This window comes from Canis lupus, chromosome 18 (genome assembly GCF_011100685.1).
Source record: "Canis lupus familiaris isolate Mischka breed German Shepherd chromosome 18, alternate assembly UU_Cfam_GSD_1.0, whole genome shotgun sequence".
Taxonomy (NCBI): Eukaryota; Metazoa; Chordata; class Mammalia; order Carnivora; family Canidae; genus Canis; species Canis lupus.
The window spans coordinates 33073717-33095555 of record NC_049239.1 but is presented as its reverse complement, the minus strand read 5'-3'; the positions used below and the strand labels follow the sequence as shown (position 1 = coordinate 33095555).

At 44.0% G+C, this 21839-nt stretch overlaps 1 protein-coding gene across 1 annotated transcript in view; it reads right to left on the bottom strand.

The window, feature by feature from the left end:
• The window catches only part of SLC1A2 (solute carrier family 1 member 2), a 138396-nt gene that overhangs the window by 10488 nt on the left and 106069 nt on the right, over nt 1-21839 (bottom strand). Inside the window, 4 exon segments of the mRNA NM_001003138.2 lie at nt 6967-7101; nt 11033-11227; nt 16276-16509; nt 20392-20518. Of these exon segments, the coding sequence (NP_001003138.2) occupies nt 6967-7101; nt 11033-11227; nt 16276-16509; nt 20392-20518 (691 nt within the window).

Here is a 21839-nt window from a genome sequence, read left to right as displayed (position 1 = left end):
AGGCAAGAGAGACAGAGACCAAAGGGAAAAAAGGGCAGGGAGCGGGGCCTAGGAACGGGGTGGTGGGCACTAAAGGATTTTTTTTTTAATTTTTATTTATTTATGATAGTCACACACACACACAGAGAGAGGCAGAGACATAGGCAGAGGGAGAAGCAGGCTCCATGCACCGGGAGCCCGACGTGGGACTCGATCCCGGGTCTCCAGGATCGTGCCCTGGGCCAAAGGCAGGCGCCAAACCACTGCGCCATCCAGGGATCCCAGGATTTTTTTAAAGAAAGCGAGTGCTTCATATTAAATTTGTGTTTCCATGCTACTTGAAATTATTAACAGTGGTTACTTCAGTGAAACAAAACTCAAGATTCAATTGTAGATAAAGGGACATTTTCTCTTTTTCATCTTTAAAAAAGATATTTTATTTATTTATTCATGACAGACACAAAGAGAGAAGCAGAGACACAGGCAGAGGAAGAAGCAGGCTCCTTGCAAGGAGGAGCCCAATATGGGACTCCATCCCAGAGCCCTGGGATCATGACCGGAGCCAAAGGCAGATGCTCAACCACTGAGCCACCCGGGTGTCTCTCTCTTTTCCATCTTATCAGTCTCCTGAGCTTTGCCTCTCCCCTTTACCAGATTTCTTTTGTGACACATTAAAAAATGATTTTGCTGTGCAGAACAGTAGCCCCACCCCCACCCCACCCCGATCTCTAATTTCACTGCCTTGAGTCAGGAACACTTTGGCAGCAGAGGGGAGGACTTTGGGAGAAAGGGCCACATCCCATGTGAGGTTGACATGGACTGGAGGTCAGGCAAGATGTAGAAAGAATTCTATGAGACTGAGAAATCAAAGCAAAAGACTTAAACATAAACCTCCGGCATCTTAGAGATACGATGGATGTAGGAATTGGTTGCCTCTTAAGACTGCCAGACATGGAGTGGGGCTTCAATCAGTTATGTGTGTGTGTATTTGTGTGCCTTATTTTTATTTATTTATTTATTTATTTTTAAAATATTTTATTTATTTATTCATGAGAGACACAAAGAGAGAGGCAGAGACACAGGCAGAGGGAGGAGCAGGTCTCATGCAGGGAGCCTGATGTGGGACTCGATCCTGGGACTCCAGGATCACACCCTGGGCCAAAGGTGGTGCTAAACCACTGAGCCACCCAGGCTGCTGTGTGCCTTTTTTTTGTAAGAGAATGAGAACCCAGAATGGTGGGCCTGGACTCCCAGGGGACAGCCAGATTGTCTGGGTTTGAATTCCAGTTCAGCCATTCAATATCTGCTAAATCGGGCCAAGTTACTTTTCAGTGAGCCTCAGTTTCCTCAACTGTTAAATGGGGATTATATAACTAGCTGCCTCATAATTGGGGGCAACTTTCAAACAGGTCCACGTAAAGTGCTGAGAACACTGTCCTGAGTCCTTTTCATCATTTTTATTGATTGGATGCGTGATCTGTCAATTGGTGTTCAGAAAAACATCGAAGGGCACCTGGGTGGCTCAGTCGGTTAAACGTCTGACCCTTGATTTCAGCTCAGGTCTTGATCTCAGTGCTGTGAGTTCAAGCCCTGCTCGAAGAAGAATCGAGGTGCATATATAGCCGCAAACAGGGCCTCCTATTCTCCCCTCCCTAGAGAATCCATGTTTCCTGCAAGTGAGGTCCCTGGCCTGCATCATAGCATCACCTGGGAACTTGTTGGCAATGGCAATTCTTGGTCCCCATCCCAGACCTCCTGAATCTCCAGGAGATGCTCAAGCTTGAGAATCACTGCTGTGCTCCTCCCAGGGAGGGATGCTAACAGGGAGCTTCTGAACTCCCCCACAGGATAGAGGCCCCTAAGGTCTTCCTAGTAAGGCCCAGTTCAGCTCTATCCCTCAGCTAATAAATGTGTCCCCAGAAATGATCTCACCAGCAGTCTTATGTGATAAACGGGTCACAGATCCACTTGAGTTTCACCTTATTTTGGTTTTCCTCTTGCCACCTGTGACCAGACCCAGTTATTTATTACCTCTTCCTGGTACTAGCTCCCAGTTTTCACTCCATCCTGTTTTCTTCTGAGAGCGAAGGGTTGTCAGCGAGGTCTCTAATAAATATCTGCCGAGGATTCCTGACACAAAGGGCTTCTTGGACCCTGGGGAAGGTTCTGGTTTTACCAGCCCTGCCTATCCGGTGTTTGAGGACTCCGGCAGTTTTTGGGGCCCAGGATCTTGGTTTTCACCATGACATTTACAGAGCAGCCAAGCCTGCCCATTGAAAAGCATCCAAGGCTTGGCGGGCAGTAATGAGGCTGGCCAGCCTCCAGCAGTTGGCAAACACTGTGGCACATTAAATGTCACTGCAGGCTTTGATTTTAAATTGAAAAATTGCTAGAGTTATGGGAGCTTACAAACTTTGCCTGGAGAGAAAAAAAAAAATCCCCTCATCTTTCTTTTTTCTCTGCTTTCCCCCTACTGACTATTTTACTAGGGAATGGCCCACCTCCCCCTGCACCGCTATGTCAACTCTTCCCCCCACCCCATTCACGCTGTAATGGGCACCCAACAGCCACGGAGCCCATGACCGAGAGCATGTTTCCAGAGCTCCACTTGCTGGTGAGAAAGAATGTGCCACCATTACTAATTCAAAGCAGACCTGACCTAGCTACAGACCCTGCGCACATTTTCCCAGGATCCTCTACCCCTGCTTTTTCTTCTCTTCTTAAAAGGAACATCCAGGCTTATTTGTGTACAAACATCCATCACCAGCAGAACCCTAGTCTAGTCTTAAAACCATAAGAGCACCCAAGGGCATTGGGTCTGGACTCTGCTTTGAAGCTGACGAGTTATTATTCCCATTGTCCCCATGACAAGTCCAGAGAGCAACTTCCTCAAAGTTCTACAAAGAGTAAGTACAGAGCTCAGATCCAGGGCTCCTGCCTGTGTGCTTTCCCTTCTCTGGTCACACGGGCCCCCTGCACCTGAGATCGGACCCCGGAACCAGAGGACAGCCCTTCATTTGTTCCTCCCTTTCCAGAGCCAGCCTGGGACTGAGTTTTCTCATATACAGTTTCATCAATATAGTTAACCCACATGTATCATCATTTTTGGGTTCAGCCAACTGCCTTCTGCTGGCACATCTCTGCCTGGAGTTAGGACACCCTGCTCTCCGCGCAAGTATGAACATGTGAGCGCTGGTGTTGGGTGATGGGAGGACCCGCCCTCCTATTCCATTCGCTAGCATTTAGGTCAGAAGTGGGCAGGGTCTTGGATGTCTCATGAAATGACTCTCATCCAACAGGCTTGGAAGCAAGTGACTGCCAAGAAGACCAGGACCCACAATGGCTGACCCACTGGGGCTGGAGGGCTTGAATTCTCAGAGTAGCCGAGACCTTGATTATACCCCATTTGTCTCCACTTAGGCTTTTTCTGTGGTTTTGTTTTAATCTTGGGAGGAGGAGAAAAAACAGGTCAAACACAAAATTCCCTGGTTAGTCTGCAGAACCAGGAGTGACCATAATAGGTCTGCCTTCCCTAAAACCTTCCTGATTGTGGGCCTCTTCGCTTTTGCCTACGGCTCGATCTCCTTGGTCTTCAGTTAGAAGCCTGTCAGGTGAGCTAAAGGGCCCAGATCTGACCACTCAAGCTTTCTTGGGCCCCAGGCAAGACACTTAACCCTTTTAATTTTCATTTTCCTCATCTGTGAAACACACCTTAAGAGCTCTCTAGGGATTAATTGTTAACAGATTTTAAGAACATGGTAATATCCACCAAGTATCAGCTCCCTTCATTTCCAGATGACAGTAGTGCTTTTTTTTTTTTCACTCAAAGAAAGGTATTTGCATGATCATGAGGGGAGGCACTCTATAATAATAATTTATAAAAAATAAATAAATCTCTAATGGTGGATTTCAGGCCTCAGAAACAAGCCCAAGAAGAGACTAGGTAATATAATCACAGCAGGCCACGGTACACCATTTCGGGGGGTTCAAGGAGCCAAGAGGCAGAGGACTCAGGAAGCAAAAGTCACAGGGGAAGCAGATTTAAGTTCAATAGCTTCCTCTGTCTCTCTTCCTGTGTGGAAAAGCCTGGTTATCACAGAGCAAGTCTGTGGTTAAATGTAGCACACATTTATTGAGCTCCTACTGACCTTAAACTATCGCCAATGCCTTCATTTCCCTTTCGTCCTCCTCCCACCAATGCCTATCCCACCCCTTTGTCTCCTTCATCCCATTCCCTCCCAATATTTCCACCCACAAAGCACAACCGAATCTCAGCCACCACGATGGCCTGGTCTGAACAGGAAGGCTGCCCTGAAATCCCAGCCCAGGCACCCAGAACAACCAAGCTAGCGCAGAGGACCCAGCCCCAACCCCTGACAGAGACCAGCAGACACAGATAAGGGGCCATATCACTTACTCTTCACCTTCCCACTAAAGGTATTTTTGGACCATTTCTCTGGTGAGGAGTGAGCCCATCAGGAAGATCCACGACTTCCCTTGCAGCCCTCCTGAGGTGCAGATTATGTCTGGGGAGCCACCTCTCCATTCTAACCTAAACCCTAACAGCAGCCAAGCTCTATGGAGAGGTCAGTCTTCCTTCTAGCTTGCCAGATGTCCTTCCCCTCAGCAAATGTAGGTTTCTCTCTCTGGAAGGGCAGATGTATGGGGAAGGAACTGTTATGTTATTTTATTTTATTTATTTATTTTATTTTATTTTATTTTATTTTATTTATTTTATTATTTGGAACTGTTGTTTTAGATGCAGGAAACTCAAGTGCAATTCAAGTTGCTTCCTGCTCTTAAAATCTATGCCAACAGACACCAGAAAAATTGCCACCGCCATGTAGAGCACACCGATGTTTCTAGCAGCAATGTCCACAATAGCCAAACTGTGGAAGGAGCCTCAGTGTCCATCGAAAGATGAATGGATAAAGAAGCTGTTGTCTATGTATACAATGGAATATTACTCAGCCATTAGAAATGACAAATACCCACCATTTGCTTCGACGTGGATGGAACTGGAGGGTATTATGCTGAGTGAAATAAGTCAATCGGAGAAGGACAAAAATTATATGGTCTCATTCACTTGGGGAATATAAAAAATAGTGAAAAGGAATAAAGGGGAAAAGAGAAAAAATAAGTGGGAAATATCAGAAAGGGAGACAGAACATGGAAGACTCCTAACTCTGGGAAACGAACTAGGGGTGGTGGAAGGGGAGGTGGGCGGGGGGTGGGGGTGACTGGGTGGCAGGCACTGAGGTGGGCACTTGACGGGATGAGCACTGGGTGTTATTCTGTATGTTGACAAATTGAACACAAATAAAAAATAAATTTATTAAAAAATAATAATAAAGTAAAAAAAAATGTGTGGGCACTTTGGCCTTGGACCTCTGTGCCCCCGACATTGAACCCAACAGCATCCCCAGACCCTGTCGCTTAGCTCCAAGACTGGACAGGAAGCATCAGTGTATGCCCCACAGAACCTCAGAGGCCGAGTGAGCCCGTAGCAAGGATCAATTCCCATCTGCCTCCTGGGGGCCATCTGGCTAGGCCTGCCCACATCTGTGAATGGGCAGTGAGTGTCCTACTTTAGAAAAATGCCCTTCACTAGTAAACATACTAGGAAAGGTAGTCGGGCTATGTGTACACAGTCAAGCTCAAACTTCTCTGCATGGCCGTGCAGACTATCCATTTTGCCCCACCTTTCACCAGTCCCTGCCTCCTACCCTGTGCTCCGATATTGCTAAACCACTCATGGGTCCCCACACTGTTTGCTGCCTCAGTGCCTTTGCACAGGTGGGCCTTGGCCTTGATTGTAATGCCCCGATTTCCCCTCCACCTGTATCTACCTACCAGTTATGATTGGGCTCAACTATCATCACTGCCTTTAGAAGCTTGAAGATGGCCAATGATGGAGAATGTAGTGGTCTCCCAAGTCAAGCCAAACTGGAGTCAAATCTCAGTTCACTCTCAAGTCATTTCACCTCCCTACACCTTAGCTTCCTCATTTATACACTGAGAGTGCTAATGTCAAACCTTCAGGGTTGTTAGAGAGTGGAAGATGCAAAATGCTTGGTGGAGTGGCTGACACATGGTGCCCGCGCAAACTCAGTAGCCATGTTCATTATTCCCTGATTCCTCCATTCTGCCCTTCCATCCTAGACTGGATGTCTAGCACATCCCCTATGTGTGTGCTAGTTTTTAAAAGATTTATTCATTTATTTTGGAGAGAGAGTGAACATGTGTGTGAGCAGGGGGAGGAGCAGAGGGAGAAGGAGGGACTCTCAAGCAGCCTCCTCGCTGAGCATGGAGACTGACTCGGGGCTCAGTCTCAGGACCCTGAAATCATGACCTGGGCTGACATCTAGAATCAGATGCTCAACCGTCTGCACCACCCAGTTGCCCCTGTGTGTGCAATTTCTTAATCTACTTTACCAAAGTATAATTTATATACAAAACAATGTACCCATGTACATTTTGACAAATGTAGACACCCGTGCATACCTGTGCCTATGTAATGACTTCCACCACCCCGAAGGATTTCCTTGTGCCCCTTCCCAATTAGTCTCTTCACCCCGTTCAGGCCCAGGCAACCACTGATCTCTTCCTGTTGCTAAGATTAAATTGCCTTTCCTAGATCCCATATAAACGGGATCATACAGCGCACACTCCACTGTGCTTCGTTCATTAGCATAATGTACGGAGATATCTCCTCTGGTGCATCAGTAGCACGTTCCTTATTGCCAGGCTTCTAACTTTGTGCTGTAATTTATCTGATGCCTCCACTAGACTGTGAGAACCCAGGATTCCTTTCTCGTCTTCGATTCCCAATTAGGCGCTCAGTAAATGTTAGCAGGAAGAAGGGAGGGAGGGAGGGAAGAAGCTGTCATGGGGATTTGCTAAGACCTTGGCTGCAACCTTGCATCTCGTGGGCCCCTGGGAGGCAGTACTCACATCCCCAGCAGAGCCCTGTCTGCAAGCACTTACAGCAGCCAGTCCACAGCCACCAGCAGGCTGATGTCCTCCGTTGGCAGGCCCACAGCCGTCAGGATGAGGAGCATGGTGACGAGGCCTGCGCTGGGGATACTGGCCGCACCGACGCTCGCCAGCGTGGCCGTGAGGCTGAGAGAACAGAGAAGACCAGGTCATGGGAAAAGAAAGAGGACTTGGCAAAATCATCCCTGGCAGGCAACTTTAAGCTCCAATTTTCCCGGCAGTCATAAAATTTCTTTTGTTTCTCAAAGAATAGAGAACTCTAGAGTGCCGAGACCCAGGAATTAGGGTCTCTCTGGATTCTACTCGGGGGTGATGGAAGTTTGTAAATTCATGGATTGGAGCCTTATCCTCAGCAGGATAGCCAATTAGCCTAATATATCACAGGGCTCCACTAAGGTAAGCGTGGCTCTCAAGCAGGCAAGGAAATAATAAAGAAGGAAAACAAATCACCCTAATCCTCCCCTGGGAATACTGCTGCATTCATTTCTGCTTACGCCTGTATGTCTCTGTGAGCCCCAGAGACATCTGGACTCCGTGGCAAGAGTCTGAGGAGGCCACTGCCAATGTTAACATGAGAACTCAGAAGAGCAAATAACCAGACCCGATTGAGTGGACATCGGGGGAACAAATCAACAGATTCCAAATGACATTAAGTTTCAGACGCCTGGACATTTCACCATGGACTGGAAAATACATTATTCAGAAAGAAGGCGCCAAGGAAAGATAATGAAATAACAGGAGACTTTCTTTCTGAAGCCCTTCATCATTTGCAAAGCCAAGGGCACACCCAGCACCATTTTGAAGTTGTCTCTAGAAGAGGGCTTCATTTAGGGTTCAAATGACCTGTCTAGACACCGGGGGGTCTCTGTGGTCCAGCAAAGAAAGGACAGTCACTTTTTCTCCTCTTTTTTGATGCCATTTATAAAAAGTCATTTCTAAAGGGAAAGATGCTTCTGAAAATATAGATTCCCAACTTGCTTTTGTGAGTGCTGTGAAGAAAAAAGGGGGTTCTTTACTTGCAGGTAGACAATTCTGGAGTTTCTAGAGTAGGTCCTCCAGCTCCAAACTAAGAGTTGGGCTCCCAGACTGGTTTAACTGAGCCCAGACCATCGCTGTGACCAAGCACAGAAACCTGGGTCTTACAGCTGGGAAGGACCTGAATTTGCTTAGTCTTACATATGAGGAAAGGAAGGCTCTAGGAGGTTTTGTGGTTTGCACTGGTCTTTCCACACTGCCATCCCTCCAGATTGAGGCCTGTCACCATACAGACACTTCCCCATCTGTGCTATTCCCCTGCCCCCTCAATGTGGAGCTGCTGTCAAAGCTTAAAGAACTCCATTTTCCTTGGATCCTTCTGGGTCATAGGAGGTAATAGTATATAGTGGGTATCAATGAAGATTACGGAATGGAACAAGCTGGATTCAAATCCCAGCTCTGTCACTTATTAACCACATGACTCTGAGCAACTTACTTAACTTCTTTGTGCCATGATGTCCTTATCTTCAAGAAAGGATCATCAAGAGCTAATAAATAAAAAGCTAATAATACAAAGCCGGGCACATTGCAACCCCCCAAATAAATGTGAATTGTTATTCTTATCAGGAAATCTGGGCAGGGTGAGGCTGCTTTGCAACAAAAACTTCCCTAAAGCCCCAAGAGTTAGAAGGTGGGAATTCTCAGCCATTTCCCTGACATGGATAGAACACCAGGAAAGGGGGACTTCCCAAGTTCCAACGGTCACGGCCTCAGCCGTTTTATTTACAACACCAGTTGCTTCTGTTATGAGTCATTCTTACACATCCCTTTGCACTGTGACCACATGGTCTGGTCCCCCCTGGGCTGAGACAAAACCCTATACAGAGAATTCTTCCTGTATATTGGGGGGCTCAGTGGTGGTCCCCCCATTGCTCGTCCATCCCAATTAATCCCCTCACCCTACCATGGGCGGAGTGTCCGGGGCATTCTATATCCTGTAATGGCTTCTTAGGGACAGTGATCCCCACCTCTCTATCCCTTTCCACTTTTCCTGTCCTTCCACTCCCTGGCTCACTTCTCTAGGGCTGGTTCTTGGATGCAGTACAGAGTATTACACACACATGGTCACAGCAGAGCCTCACAGTAACCCTGCAAGGTACATATGGTAGGATCTGCTTTCCACAGGGGAAACCACAAATTGGGCAGATGGAGAAACTTTGGGTCAAACAGCTTGACCATAGTGTGCTGGGATTGGAACACTCATCTGCTTGACTGCGATGCCATGCCAGCCCCTGATGCTGCTCCCCGACCCCCCACTCCGAACCCAATCCCTCCAACATTGACAATTGAATTAAGTAATTCCGATCATTGGTCACCACTCCACCCTCCATCTCTTAAGTTTTCATCTAACGATGTGAACTGAATGGGAAATGTTGTTGGCCTCAGGGTCAAGAATTCAGTGACCAGAAATCATCTTGTTTGGCTTCAAAAGGAGGGTCTTCATCTTTTGTTCGTCTCTGAGGTTTTTTGTTTTGTTTTGTTTTAACTTTTGGTAGAATTCACCAGTGACTCCATATGGACCTGGTGATACTTGTTTTGGAAAGGTTCTGTTTTCTTTTCTTTTTTTGTCTCTGTGTTTTAAAGCAAGAGAGATTGGCAGTCTCTCATGCATCCTGTGATGATGTGATGCGATTTAGAAGGCGTGGTACCCAGATCTGAAGCACATTTCCCCCCGAGTAACTTCATGGCACTCAATACATCACTGTCACGTTTTCTTTCACATTCTAGAAGTATTGTATTTCACTGACCATCAGTAATGGCAATAATGCTAGTAGCTAGCATTTATTGACAGGTGACTATGTCCCAGGTACAATGCTCTCAACCCCCTAGAATGTATAATTATTGTCCCCAATATACCAACGAGGAAACTGAGCTCCTCCCCACCCTCCCAAAGTACTGTTATGGACTGAGCTGTGTCCCCTGCATCAAATCCATTTGTTGAAGTCCCAATCTCCAATGTGATGGTGTTTGGAGACAGGGCCTTTCTGGGGGGGGTCATGAGGGATTAGCACTCTTATCAGAGGAGACATACAAGAGCTTGGAATCTCTCTCTCTCTCTCTCTCTCTCTCTCTCTCTCTCTCTCCACATGCCAAGAAAAGGCCAGGTGAGCAAATAGCAAGAAGGGCAGTCATATGCTAGCCAGGAAGAGGACAGTCACCAGGAACTGAATTTGCCAGTTACCTTTGTCTTGGTTTTCCCAGCCTCCAGAACCATGAGAAATCATTGTCTGTTGTTCGAGCCTCCCCGCCACCCCACCCCAGTCTATGATATTCTGTTACAGCAGCCTGAGCTAAGACAAGTACATACCTCATAGGGTGGTTGTAAGGCTTAGATAAATTAATATATGCAAGTAGGTGTGATCTTTAAGTTTACAGAGAAGTAATGTGTTTTTAATGACCTCTTAGGAAAGTGTTCTTCCTGAATTTCTTAAAGAACAAATACATATGGTAAAAATAGATTTAGTAAGACATGTGGATCTATACTCATGGTTTATTTGTAATAAAATGGTTTATGTTGTATTGAGAAATCTCTCCCAGCATTTCATCATTTCTGCCATCATCCTCTGAAAATGCTGAAGGGAACATATTTTAATGAAAGGAAAAGTGGATCCAGAGTCAGCCGACATGGTCCCCAGTTACAGCCCTCCTGGCTCATTATTAATGATGTAGCCTTGGACAAACTACCCTGCCCTTGAAGCCTGTGCTTTCTCATCTATTAAATGGGCATAGACATAACTGCCTTGCAACATCACAGGATTGTTTAAGAAAAAAATCAAATAATAACAGATTTCCAAAGCAATTTCACATGTGCGCTACAAACAGGCCTAAGTATGAGCCTGCTTCTTTCCTGTCATAATATTTTCCCTTTGAGACTGCCAATAGCTCCTCTTCTGTGTTATTTCCTTCATCATTCTTCCACGAGGGAAACTGAAATTCAAATGGCCCCGTCAAATGGAGTTAGTATGAAAGGGGGCAGGGCAAAAAGTCATTTCAATGCTCCCCCCACCCACACTCCACTCACCTCACAGTCACAATCTGGCCTCCGTCCAGGATAACACCGTTCATTTGGGCAATAAAGATGGCGGCCACTGCTTCATAAAGGGCTGTGCCGTCCATGTTGATGGTTGCTCCCACTGGGAGGACAAATCTGGTCACGCGCTTATCAATCCCCAGATTTTCTTCCAGGCAACGGAAAGTGACAGGCAAAGTTCCGGCACTAAGGAACAAAGAGAGAAAGGAAGAGACGAGTTCATGTCCACTTTAGAGAAGCAGGACAAAACACAATCTGGAATGCCACCACAAAATGTTTGTTCTTTTGTTCCAATCAAGCAGCGTGACCTGCAGAAAGCAGTGTCCGGAGCCAAATTAAAGACCAGCTGTTTAGAGTTTCAAATTCAATCTTATTAAGATGCTCATAGGCTGCAAGCTCTTTTTGTTGGTCCTGGTTTTTGAGATCAACTTAGAGCTTCAAATTCTTTTTCCTTTGATCAGTGTTTCCCTCTTGGATTAAATATTAAAGACCATCTGATTGACCACATTAATTGAGCTGCAAAAAAAGAAGAAATGTGTCAGAAAACAATAAGCTGTCAACAGTGAAATGGAATGAGGAATTTTTGAATGACCCATAATTTCATGCTAGGAACACTTTCCAACAAGATGACTACATGGGCTGCATCCAGCCTCTGGGATGGATTGCCCTGAACTAATTTTGAGAACGCTGGACAAACATGTTAAACACCATTTAGCCTGAACCTGAGCTTCTAGCAATTCACTAGGGACCCTCAGAGACAGTCTAGTCCCTGATACATGGTCATTGGCCAACTGTACAGTCTTGCAATGGCATAGGGCAAAAAGCATGTGCTCTGTAGCTAAGCAAAGACCCAGTAAAGATGGAGTGACTCCACCACTGCTCATCCCAGGCCTGGGAGAGGAATTCATGACCCCATGACCCAGCCTCAAGGGCCAGAACCCCTGACATGTTCAAGTGTCTTCTAAATTAAGAGATCTGTAAGGATAAGGGTTACTGACAGCCAAAATATTATTTCCATGTGGAGAGAGGCACATGGGAAAGTAGGTGGATTTGCTTCAAAATTTAAGTAATATGGGAAGAAATGCAGAACACCCAAACTGCCATGTGAATGCTTTGTGGTCCATTCTCTTTGGGGTTTGGTTGTTTTGTTTTGTTTTGTTTTTTTGTTTTGTTTTGGGGGGCTTTTTTTTTTAATCTATTCAAACCTTAGCAAAGTGAATGAGATGCAGACATACCTTTTCCAACCATGCACTGACAGTCTTAGTCAAGTTCCCTCCTTCTACTGGTCAGAATTAGGGCTCCTGCCAAGCTTAACACAGACACCTGCCAGAGGCCTCAGTTTCCCAGAGAGTGGGAGAGAGCCATCAGCTTCAGAGAAGCTAAATAGAATGCAGATTCCAGGGCCTACTCAGAAACAGAAACCAGAAGCTCTAAAATGAGGGTCAGCTAAGTCTGCATCTTATTAAACCACTGGCCCACGGGCTCCCAGTAACTACCATATGGAAGCCAGAGTCCTCTTATGGGAACATTCTTTGTGATTTCAGCTCAGGGGTCTCATGCCTTCTCCATGGTCTCACATAAGAAGAGGAAATGAATGTTTGGAGACCTCTCCTTACTAAAACCTTATAAACCCAGGGAGAAAAGTTGGGGTCATTATACCTGTTGGCTGTCCCAGCTGTTTTAATGAGACCTCACCCCACCCCACCCTTTCTTAGGACCCCTTTGAAGGGTTGCCAGGACACCATGACTAGTCTGAAATGACAGCTGTAGTTGGTGGCTGGGATTCTAAATGTATGAATCTAAGGGGAGGACTTCTAGGAGGACTGGAATATGTTAATTTTTATTATTGTATCCATTTTCCCAAAACGTCATCAAGAGGACTTCAGACAAATAGATTGGAGAAAATAGTTGGTAAGTCATGAAAATATTCTCACTTTCTTTACTGGACAGGCTTTGTGTCTTAAAAATCCATATATACCCAATCAATCCAGACTGGTACTTGAGAATTTTAACTCTTTCCTCCGGTTCCAACATTCTGACATTGTTTTTTTGCTCCTGCCTCAGGGACCATATGACAGTTTTAAAAATTGCTAATAATAACTAGTAGATACTTGATAGCCACCCCCTTTTTTTTCCAGAGGAGTTTCAACTGATGTCTGCAGGATGCAGAGAGGTGAGTCCCAGTCCACACCCTCCATCAATCCTCCCTGACACCAGCCTGTTGAGAAAAGAGAGTCAACCCCTCCCACTTCCCCTTTAGTCCAAGGTCTAAGGAGGTAGAAAGTATATTTAGCTGGCTGTACTGGGGCTTTGTGTTTTTTCCCTCTGGTCATAATGGCAGAGCTAGTTCTTAGTGTATGACTCATGCCACATTTTTTTTTACGTGTTTTTTTTTTTTTTTTAAAGAAATTCCACATCCAGGCAAAAGCCACATTTTAACCAAAGACTAAAGTCACTTGAAATACAGGGTAATCAGGAGAAATGGGTCTAGTTCTGTGGCCTTGGCCAAACAACCCAAGCATTTGTCTGATTTAAATATGAACTTGGGCCATTCATATGCCTTTAGGATTTCCCTTGTCTTATAAACATGCTGGCATAACTGTCCAGTCATTCAAAGGAGAGATAATGATATTTTTGAAAGACTTAAAGATCAAAACCACAAAGATATTGGAAGAAAATATAAAGTAATATTTTATAGGTTTTGGTGGTGCGGTTCCTGAGGGGGGAAAAAAATCAAAATTCTAAATACTAAATGAAATCACTGACAACTTCAATAATACAGAAATTAAAACTCAGGGTGCAAAGCATAGCAAAGTTTTTAGACAAGTGTCAGGTGGAAAGGAACATCATATGTCAGGCAGACAAATTTTTCAAGACAAGTGTTAGGTGGAGAGGAACATCATTTGCAACATGTGACACATGAGTTAATATTTTTATACATGAAGACAGCTAAAGGCCAATCAAGAATGGATGAATTCCCCAACAGGAAAGGACCATCACTAACAATTTGCAGGGTGGGGGAGCCGGGGGAGGATGATCAATAAAAATACCAAGAGATGTTTCCCCTCACTAGTGATCAAAGAAATGCAAAATCAATGAGATCATTTTTCACCAGTAAGATTGGAAAGTATTAAAGTGACTGATAATATCCAGGGCTGGTGAGTAGGTGGGAAAAGGCACACTCTCACACCCAGTTAGTGAGGACATACACTAACGAATTTTCTAAGCAGCAATCTGGTGGCATGTTTTTAAAACAGTTGGTATGTTTACCATTGGATTCAGAAATTCCACTTCTGTAAATTTAGCCTGAGGGGATCATCAGACAAGCTTGCCAAGATGTATTTAGAAGGATGCTGGGCAGCCAGGGTGGCTCAGTGGTTTAGCACCCCCAGGGCGTGATCCTTGAGACCCGGGATCCAGTCCCACATCAGGCTCCCTGCATGGAGCCTGCTTCTCTCTCTGCCTATGTCTGTGCCCCTCTCTCTGTGTCTCTCATGAATAAATAAATAAAATCTTTAAAAAAATGTATTTAAAAAAAAGAAAAGAAGGATGCTGGTCCCGCCCTGCTTAATAGACACGTCTTAACTGTACACCACAGAGTGGAGGTGGGGTTGTACTGCAGCACCCAGAGTGTAGTATTATGCCATTTAAGGACAGTAGGAAGATCTATATTGATAGAACTTTTATGATATGTCGACCAGTGAAAAATAGCAGTTTACAACATCTACACGTAGTAAAAACTGGAAACAATACGTAACTGTTAAGATTCACTGAAAGGGTTACTATTAATTATCCCTGGGCAATAGAATAACTGGTGATGTTCATTTTATTCTTCAAAACTTTACTGTCTGAACTTTTTCACGATGAGTAAATACCACATTCATAACCAGAAAACAAATGTAAAATGAACCATGATTGCTTTGGGAAAAAAAAAGACTTACGTTTTCTCCAAAGAGAAGGGATCTTTATGTTTGGAAATACATAGCCATATAAAATATATAAAACCAAGAAGGAAAAAGGCAACTTCAAGGTGTTTCCCTTCATCTTGGGAAACTGAATGCAGAATCTTGACCCTCGGAGTTAGATATTTTTTAGCATCTTCTGAAATCTCATATTCTACGAGTACCAAAATCTCATTGATTGGCAAAATGGAAATACAAATTTGGGTTCTCAGGTGGTCACCATTATCGTCCTGTCGGGCCACTTAAGGAAAACCTGACTGCCTGCTGAGTAAGTAGCCTTGGAACGGCTGTCATGCTGTGGCCATTTCACTGGCAATGCATGGTCACAGGCTCGACAACAAGGACGTGCCAACCTGTGACTCGAGACAATGCTGAGCTAGGGGCTGCACAGTGTGCTTGCCTCTCGGCCACTGGCTTCATGATCTCAGTCTTAGCTTTGTGCAGAAATACCAATGACTAGTACAGGCTAAGACAATAAAACTCTTCAGTCTTTGAAATTCTAAATAGCCAGGTGTTTCTTAGGTATTTGTTTTTGTTTGTTTTTGCTTAATTCAGTCCAAGATATCCAAAATTATATATTCTTTTTTTCTCTGCATATCTCTGGAATCCTCATTGGCTTCAAATGCCCGGGAGCTTAGTTAATGAAGAAGGAACAGACTCTCAGTGTCAAGTTCAACCAACGCCAACCTGATTTTCTCAAAATCAGTGGGGAAGAATGGTCCATGAGGGGTTCATGCAGAGATCACAGACTTGACTGACTTTGGGTGTGTTTGTTTTTTCTTTCTTTTTTTTTTTCTTTTTTAAATCTCACCTAATATGTTTACCAAACAAAAGCTCATTTTTTTCTCTACTTACTTTTGAGAAATAACTCCAATGGAGTGATATTTTGTGATAGCATTTTTCAAATCACAGGTGGGAGAAATTCTTAAATAGCTTAACATCCTGCTACATCCTTTTGGGAAAACATTTAAAACTAAACCAATACAACATGTGGCAAGTTAGGCATGCAGATTAACAGCGTGCATCTGTTTGGGAAATTAATATGAGATGTTTCCAGGATGGTTGCATATCAGCAAAAATGTTCATCAGAAAGCTTCTAAGTTCCTAGGAGCCAGAAATACAAAGCATTTGCCACCTTTTTCAGAATATTTTAATAATATGTGAAACATGTTCTCATTGAACTTTGTGATGAAAGCCTTTTGCAAAGAGGAAGTGGCAGGATGGGAAAGGAATGAGCAGAGAGAAAGAAAGGTGATTTCTTGTATTCTCTACCTGGAAGCGGTACCCAGGGCAGTGATCCAAGCTTGGAAAATGCCAGCGAAAAAGGAGAAAGGGTTTTTCCTGGTGACTAGAAAGTAAATCAAGGGGAGAAAGATGCCCCCATGGATGATGAGGCCCACAATCACCGTGATCATGTACATCCCCAGTTGCCTAGCAACCACTTCTAAGTCCTTGATTGCAATGATCTTTCCACAAATTAGGCAGGCAATACCCAGGGGAGAGTACCTGAAAAACATAAAAGAAAAAAAAAAACATTGAAGAGATCCTTATGGAATTCACAGCTTATATCTGGGCTTTACCTGTACCACACCCTGAGGAAAGCCCTTTGCTTTTTCTGTACAAAGAGTTTTGCTTGGAGGAAGTCCATGAGATTCGACAGTTGCTATATTTTACTTCAGACTTACCAGCACGATCTGAAATCTGTTCAATGGATGTGGAGGCCCCTGTTCTGCTGGAAACTCCAAAGGTGAGCTCTGTTGCCCAGATGATTTTTAGGAGTAACAGACACTAGCTTTATCATCTCCCAGGTAAGCACCAAGCTTGAGAGGCATAGATTCTTTGAGAATTTAGTTTGGTTTCCCTGTTCCCCCAACTTGAAAACTGGGAATCCACTGTGAGCTTCCCAGAAAGCTCATTAAGAGTTTCACCAAGCTGGAAGCTGGTGTTTCTAAATTTGCTTTGTATTTGCCTTGGAAGATAGAAAGTTTATTAAAATATGAGACACACACACACACACACACACACACACACACATATACACACACACCTGCCAAAACAAGAAAACTGAGCTGGGGGCTACATTTAAAGAAATGTGGTTTTATTACTTCTAAGTCTGAAAGTGTTTTTTTCCATACTTACTGTAACAGGAGTGCTGGCCACCATGCCCCGTGTCTCAAGCACTACAGTAAGAGCTCTGCACATATCGCCTCATCTAATTTTTACCACAACCCTGAAATCAAGGTATCATTGTTCTTATTTGGCAAACGAGGAAATTGAGGTTCAGAAAAAGTCAAATAACCAGTCCAAGACCACAAAACCAGGAAACAGGAGGAGAACAATCTCAGGGCTGGTGACACTCCAAGGGTTGTTTTTCCCTTACCCAGCCAGACCACTTTCCTTTAATGAGCAATTGTTGCTCTTTGTAGATAAGCCGACAGTTTACCATGTACCAATTTATTCTAATAATAAATAGGTATAGCATAACAACTGAGGTGGTACTAAGCATATAGCAAGAATTTAACAACTACGTTATAATTCAGTAATAATTATTATTAGAATAACAGTCATCTCTGCAATGTTATATTTTACTATTACACTATTCTTACTACCACACAGAGAAGAATACAAAAGACCTGGCCATTTAAGCTTTGAGGGGGTCAGTTAAAGAGCGGGTCAGTTAAAGAGCAATTGACTGTTTTACCCAAAACTCTCACACACATCGTTACCCAATGGTGACAAGGTAGCTCAAGAATGAAAGAAATGTGTAGAATTGGCATCTCATGTCATGTAACACCCTCTTGACTGTTTGTCTAGATGAGGTAACTGAACAGCTGTCAGAAATCATTCCATAGGCCTTATCCTGACTCATAACTGCTCTGCATCTCCTGGGATTTGATATTAAATCTTTAGGAGTTTTGGTTTCAGTGAACAGGAAACCTTGATCCACACCCTTCATCCCTGCGGAGAAGTGAGCACACACTTTATCCCATGATTCATCTCATCTCCTAGATTCCTTTCCTCCATGGGCTCAGTGGAAATGACATTGTCCACATCATTGGCATCCTGAGACAGAAATACGAACTGTATTTTTAGAGCAAGGATGCTTGTCCTGCTAAACATTCCAGGAGACCAGGGCAGATGGTAATGTTTACTATCAAGAGGCATATTTCTGCTTTATGTATTATCATTTATTAAGTCCTCAGCAAGCTCAGATGGATCGAAAAGACTCTAAACAGATTTTTTAGAGCATCACACTGTGTATGACTTTAAATTTTTATACAAAAGAAATATTCAGAAATCTAGGACTGCCTGGGAAGCTGAAGAACCAGTACAATAAACACACACACACACACACATTATTTTACCAGCATCCTATCCATATTTTAAAAGTACAACAAAGCAATGATCTGAACCAGCCAAATCTAGTAAATATGGTTCATGAAATCATGAGGAACACCTTCTTGATCTGAGACCTTGGGGCCTTCCGCTAGCCCGCTCACTCCTGAAGTTTTAATAAGAAATTACTAGCAGCCCATCACAATGTTCGGTTCTGTAGAGATAAAAAATAAATCAAGAACAGATTTTTGCCCTTGTAAAGCGGGGGCAGGGGCCAAGGAAAGGAAGAAGAGAAAAAAAAGGTAGAATTTTAGTGGAGGGCACCACATAGACCTAAAAGATCAGACAAGGGGGCAGCCCGGGTGGCTCAACGGTTTAGCACCACCTTCAGCCCAGGGTGTCATACTGGAGACCCGGGATCAATTCCCATGTCGGCTTCCTGCATGGAGCCTGCTTCTCCCTCTGCCTGTGTCTCTGCCTCTCTTTCTGTGTGTGTCTCTCATGAATAAATAAATAAAATCTTAAAAAAAAAAAAAGATCAGAGGAGGACTAGGGAGGGGGGCAGGATGGGAACACGTAGAGACAGGGAATTTCTAATCCAGAATTTTGGTGACAGAGAGGACACGATGTCATTTAGATTAATAATGTTTTTTTTTTTTCTTTTTCTAGGCAGGCATACCAGACCATCATAGAGGTCTAGTACAAATGCATGTAAAAATCTTTCCATCTGAGAGGTATGGGACACTAGAAGGTTCTACAGGCAATACAGCTTCCTTCATAAGGGAGTGGATGCTCATGCTCTCCTGAACTGCCCTAGATTTCAGAGCCACTGACCATAAGCAGACACGAAATGAAGTGGAGTACAGTATTGCTTAGATAATTCAAACAAAAAAGCCACCCACTTACGCATCAAGGATTGCGAATCAACAGGAACCCCAGCTCTTCTCCCTCTAGCTACGTCATCTTAAGCAAATTAATTCAACTCAATATACTTCATTTCCCTGTTCCGGGAAATGAGAGTCATGATGCCATCTCTGCAGGGTTATTGAGACTCCATTGGATAGGTACTAAGCACTCATCGTGGTTCTTGGCAGGTAAAAGGAAATCAATAATTGATAGCTTTTATTATTAGAATGATCATGATGTTGTTTAAGAATCAAGATTTAGTGACTCTGGGCCACAGCCTTCTCTTCTAGAGAAGAGACAAGAGACAGATTCCCTGTCTCTACAACTAGAGGCTAGAACCACATTTCTAAGAGCATTTATAACTCTAATGTTTCCTCTGTGATTTCACTTTCCCTTGCATGGCCTGGAGATGGCCTCTTTTTCCTTCTGAGTGATGAGCATTCCATAAATTGCTTTTGAACACCAGAATATTAGAGTAGTGGTCCTTCCACACTCCCTGGATCACGTCATATCATCCCTGGTATCTTGGACGTATCCTGGTGTTTCCTGATACTGCTCAGTGTCAGTACCACTAGTTGGTTTTTCCAGCTTATCTCTCCTTTTGAATTTTGTTGTTTTTATTTTCCCACTGGCAGGGATTAGTAGACTTTTTATGTGAAGGGTCAAATAGTAAATACTTCAGTCTTTGCAGGCTCCACAGTCTCGGTCAGAACTGATACTCAATTCTGCCGTTTGGCACAAAGCAACCCTAGACAAGATGTGAATGAATGGGTGTGGCTGCGTGCCAATAAAACTTTATCTATGGGCCCCGAATCTCATATAATTTCCATGTGTGTGGAATATTTTTCTCTTTTGATTTTATCTTTCAGCAAGAGAAAAACATAAAACCCACTCTTAATTTGTAGGCCACGCTACACAAGTAGTAGAAAGGATCTGGCCCAAGGATGTGCCATAGTTTTCAACTCATTTTCTAGGGGAAGCTTCCAAAAAGAGATTTTCATTCCTTTCTCAAAGTATTTTCGGAGAGCCCTTTGTTTGGTCCATGGTTACCCACTCTCTCCTGCTAGGAAGGTTCCATTATCTTCCGAGGACCCCCAGACCTTTGGACACTCCCTGCCACACTGAAGTAAGAACAAGGCCACTTACCACATGATCATGATCACTAACTTCATTACAATCTCATTCAAAATGTTGAAGAACTCCACCATCAGCTTGGCCTGCTCTCCCATCTTCCCCATGGCGATGCCAAAAGCAATGAAAAACCCTATCAGACCTGTTGGGCGAATCACATTACACAGGACAGATTACACAATATGTCTCTCTTCTCCCTCCTTCACCATTCCCGACATAGGGAGCCACCTTCTCACCTGCCTGTTGCCCTTTGAATTAGCCATTCGATTTCACACGGAAAATAACCTTTCTCCCGGATAATTATGCCGGGAGATAATCATCCCTTAACATTTCCCACAAGAGCAAGTTGAACTGTCAGCGGTGTTAATTCCTTGAGGAAAACGAATTCCATTTTATTCCAAACTCAGAAGCACTCTCTTCTCTCTCCTCCTCACTTATGAAATCAGAGGTAAGCAGATTCCATAGTACATAGGTTAATGAAGGAAAGCTTGTTGGGACTTGGGGATTATCATGCAAACTTTGGAGCTCACATTAGAATTGCAGAGACCAATTAGCTAATAAAGTGTCTGCCAGGGTTATGGCTACATTAGTTTGGTGTTATCCCAACATCATGTGTTGCTGGTATGTTTCACTGTAGGAAAATCCTGACCATGAAAGAATTTTTCTACTGCTACATGCCTAATGTGAGAAGGAGGAAGAATGTTGAAAAATCAAATGGAAAGCAATGAGAAATCCAAAACAGTTGGAAAACCCCAACTGACCCAGTTTGTGTGCATTTAACCAGCTATTTATTAATTCCTCATCATTCTTTTCATGGTCAAAACAGTTAGAATGCTTCCTTTCTTACTGCATTTTTTTGGGGGGGCAGTATCATAAAGGTAGAACATAGACTTTGTAATTTCCTCCTAGCCCCTCAGCCCTCTTCTCCCTTCACTTGGCATCGTTTGACTTCCCTCTAAATCCAGACCCACTACAGCCTCTAGGGTCAATCCTAACCCCGGGCTGGAAGGATGCAAGGAATTCTGTCCCCATCAAATTGTACTAGGTCCTGAACAAGCTCCAACACCCAACCTTGGGTCTTTTTTTTTTTTAAAGATTTTATTTATTTATGAGAGAGAGGGAGGGAGAGAGAGAGAGATAGATAGATAGAGAGAGAGAGAGAGAGAGAAAGAAAGAGGGAGAGAGAGAGAAGCAGGCTCCCTGCAGGGAGACCAACATGGGACTCGATCCCAGGACTCCAGGATCATGCCCTGAGCCAAAGGCAGGCACCAAACCGCTGAGCCACCCAGGGATCCCTTGGGTCTTATCTCTATGTTGTCTTTGCCTCATTCCCTCTACCGGAGTATCTGTCCTGGGAAGCTGCCATATACTTTGGCTCCTCCAAGCTGGGCCTGGCTTCTCTCTCCCCAGAAGATTCTCTCTCCTACCATTCCTTCCCATTCTTATCCTAGAGTCTCACCCCC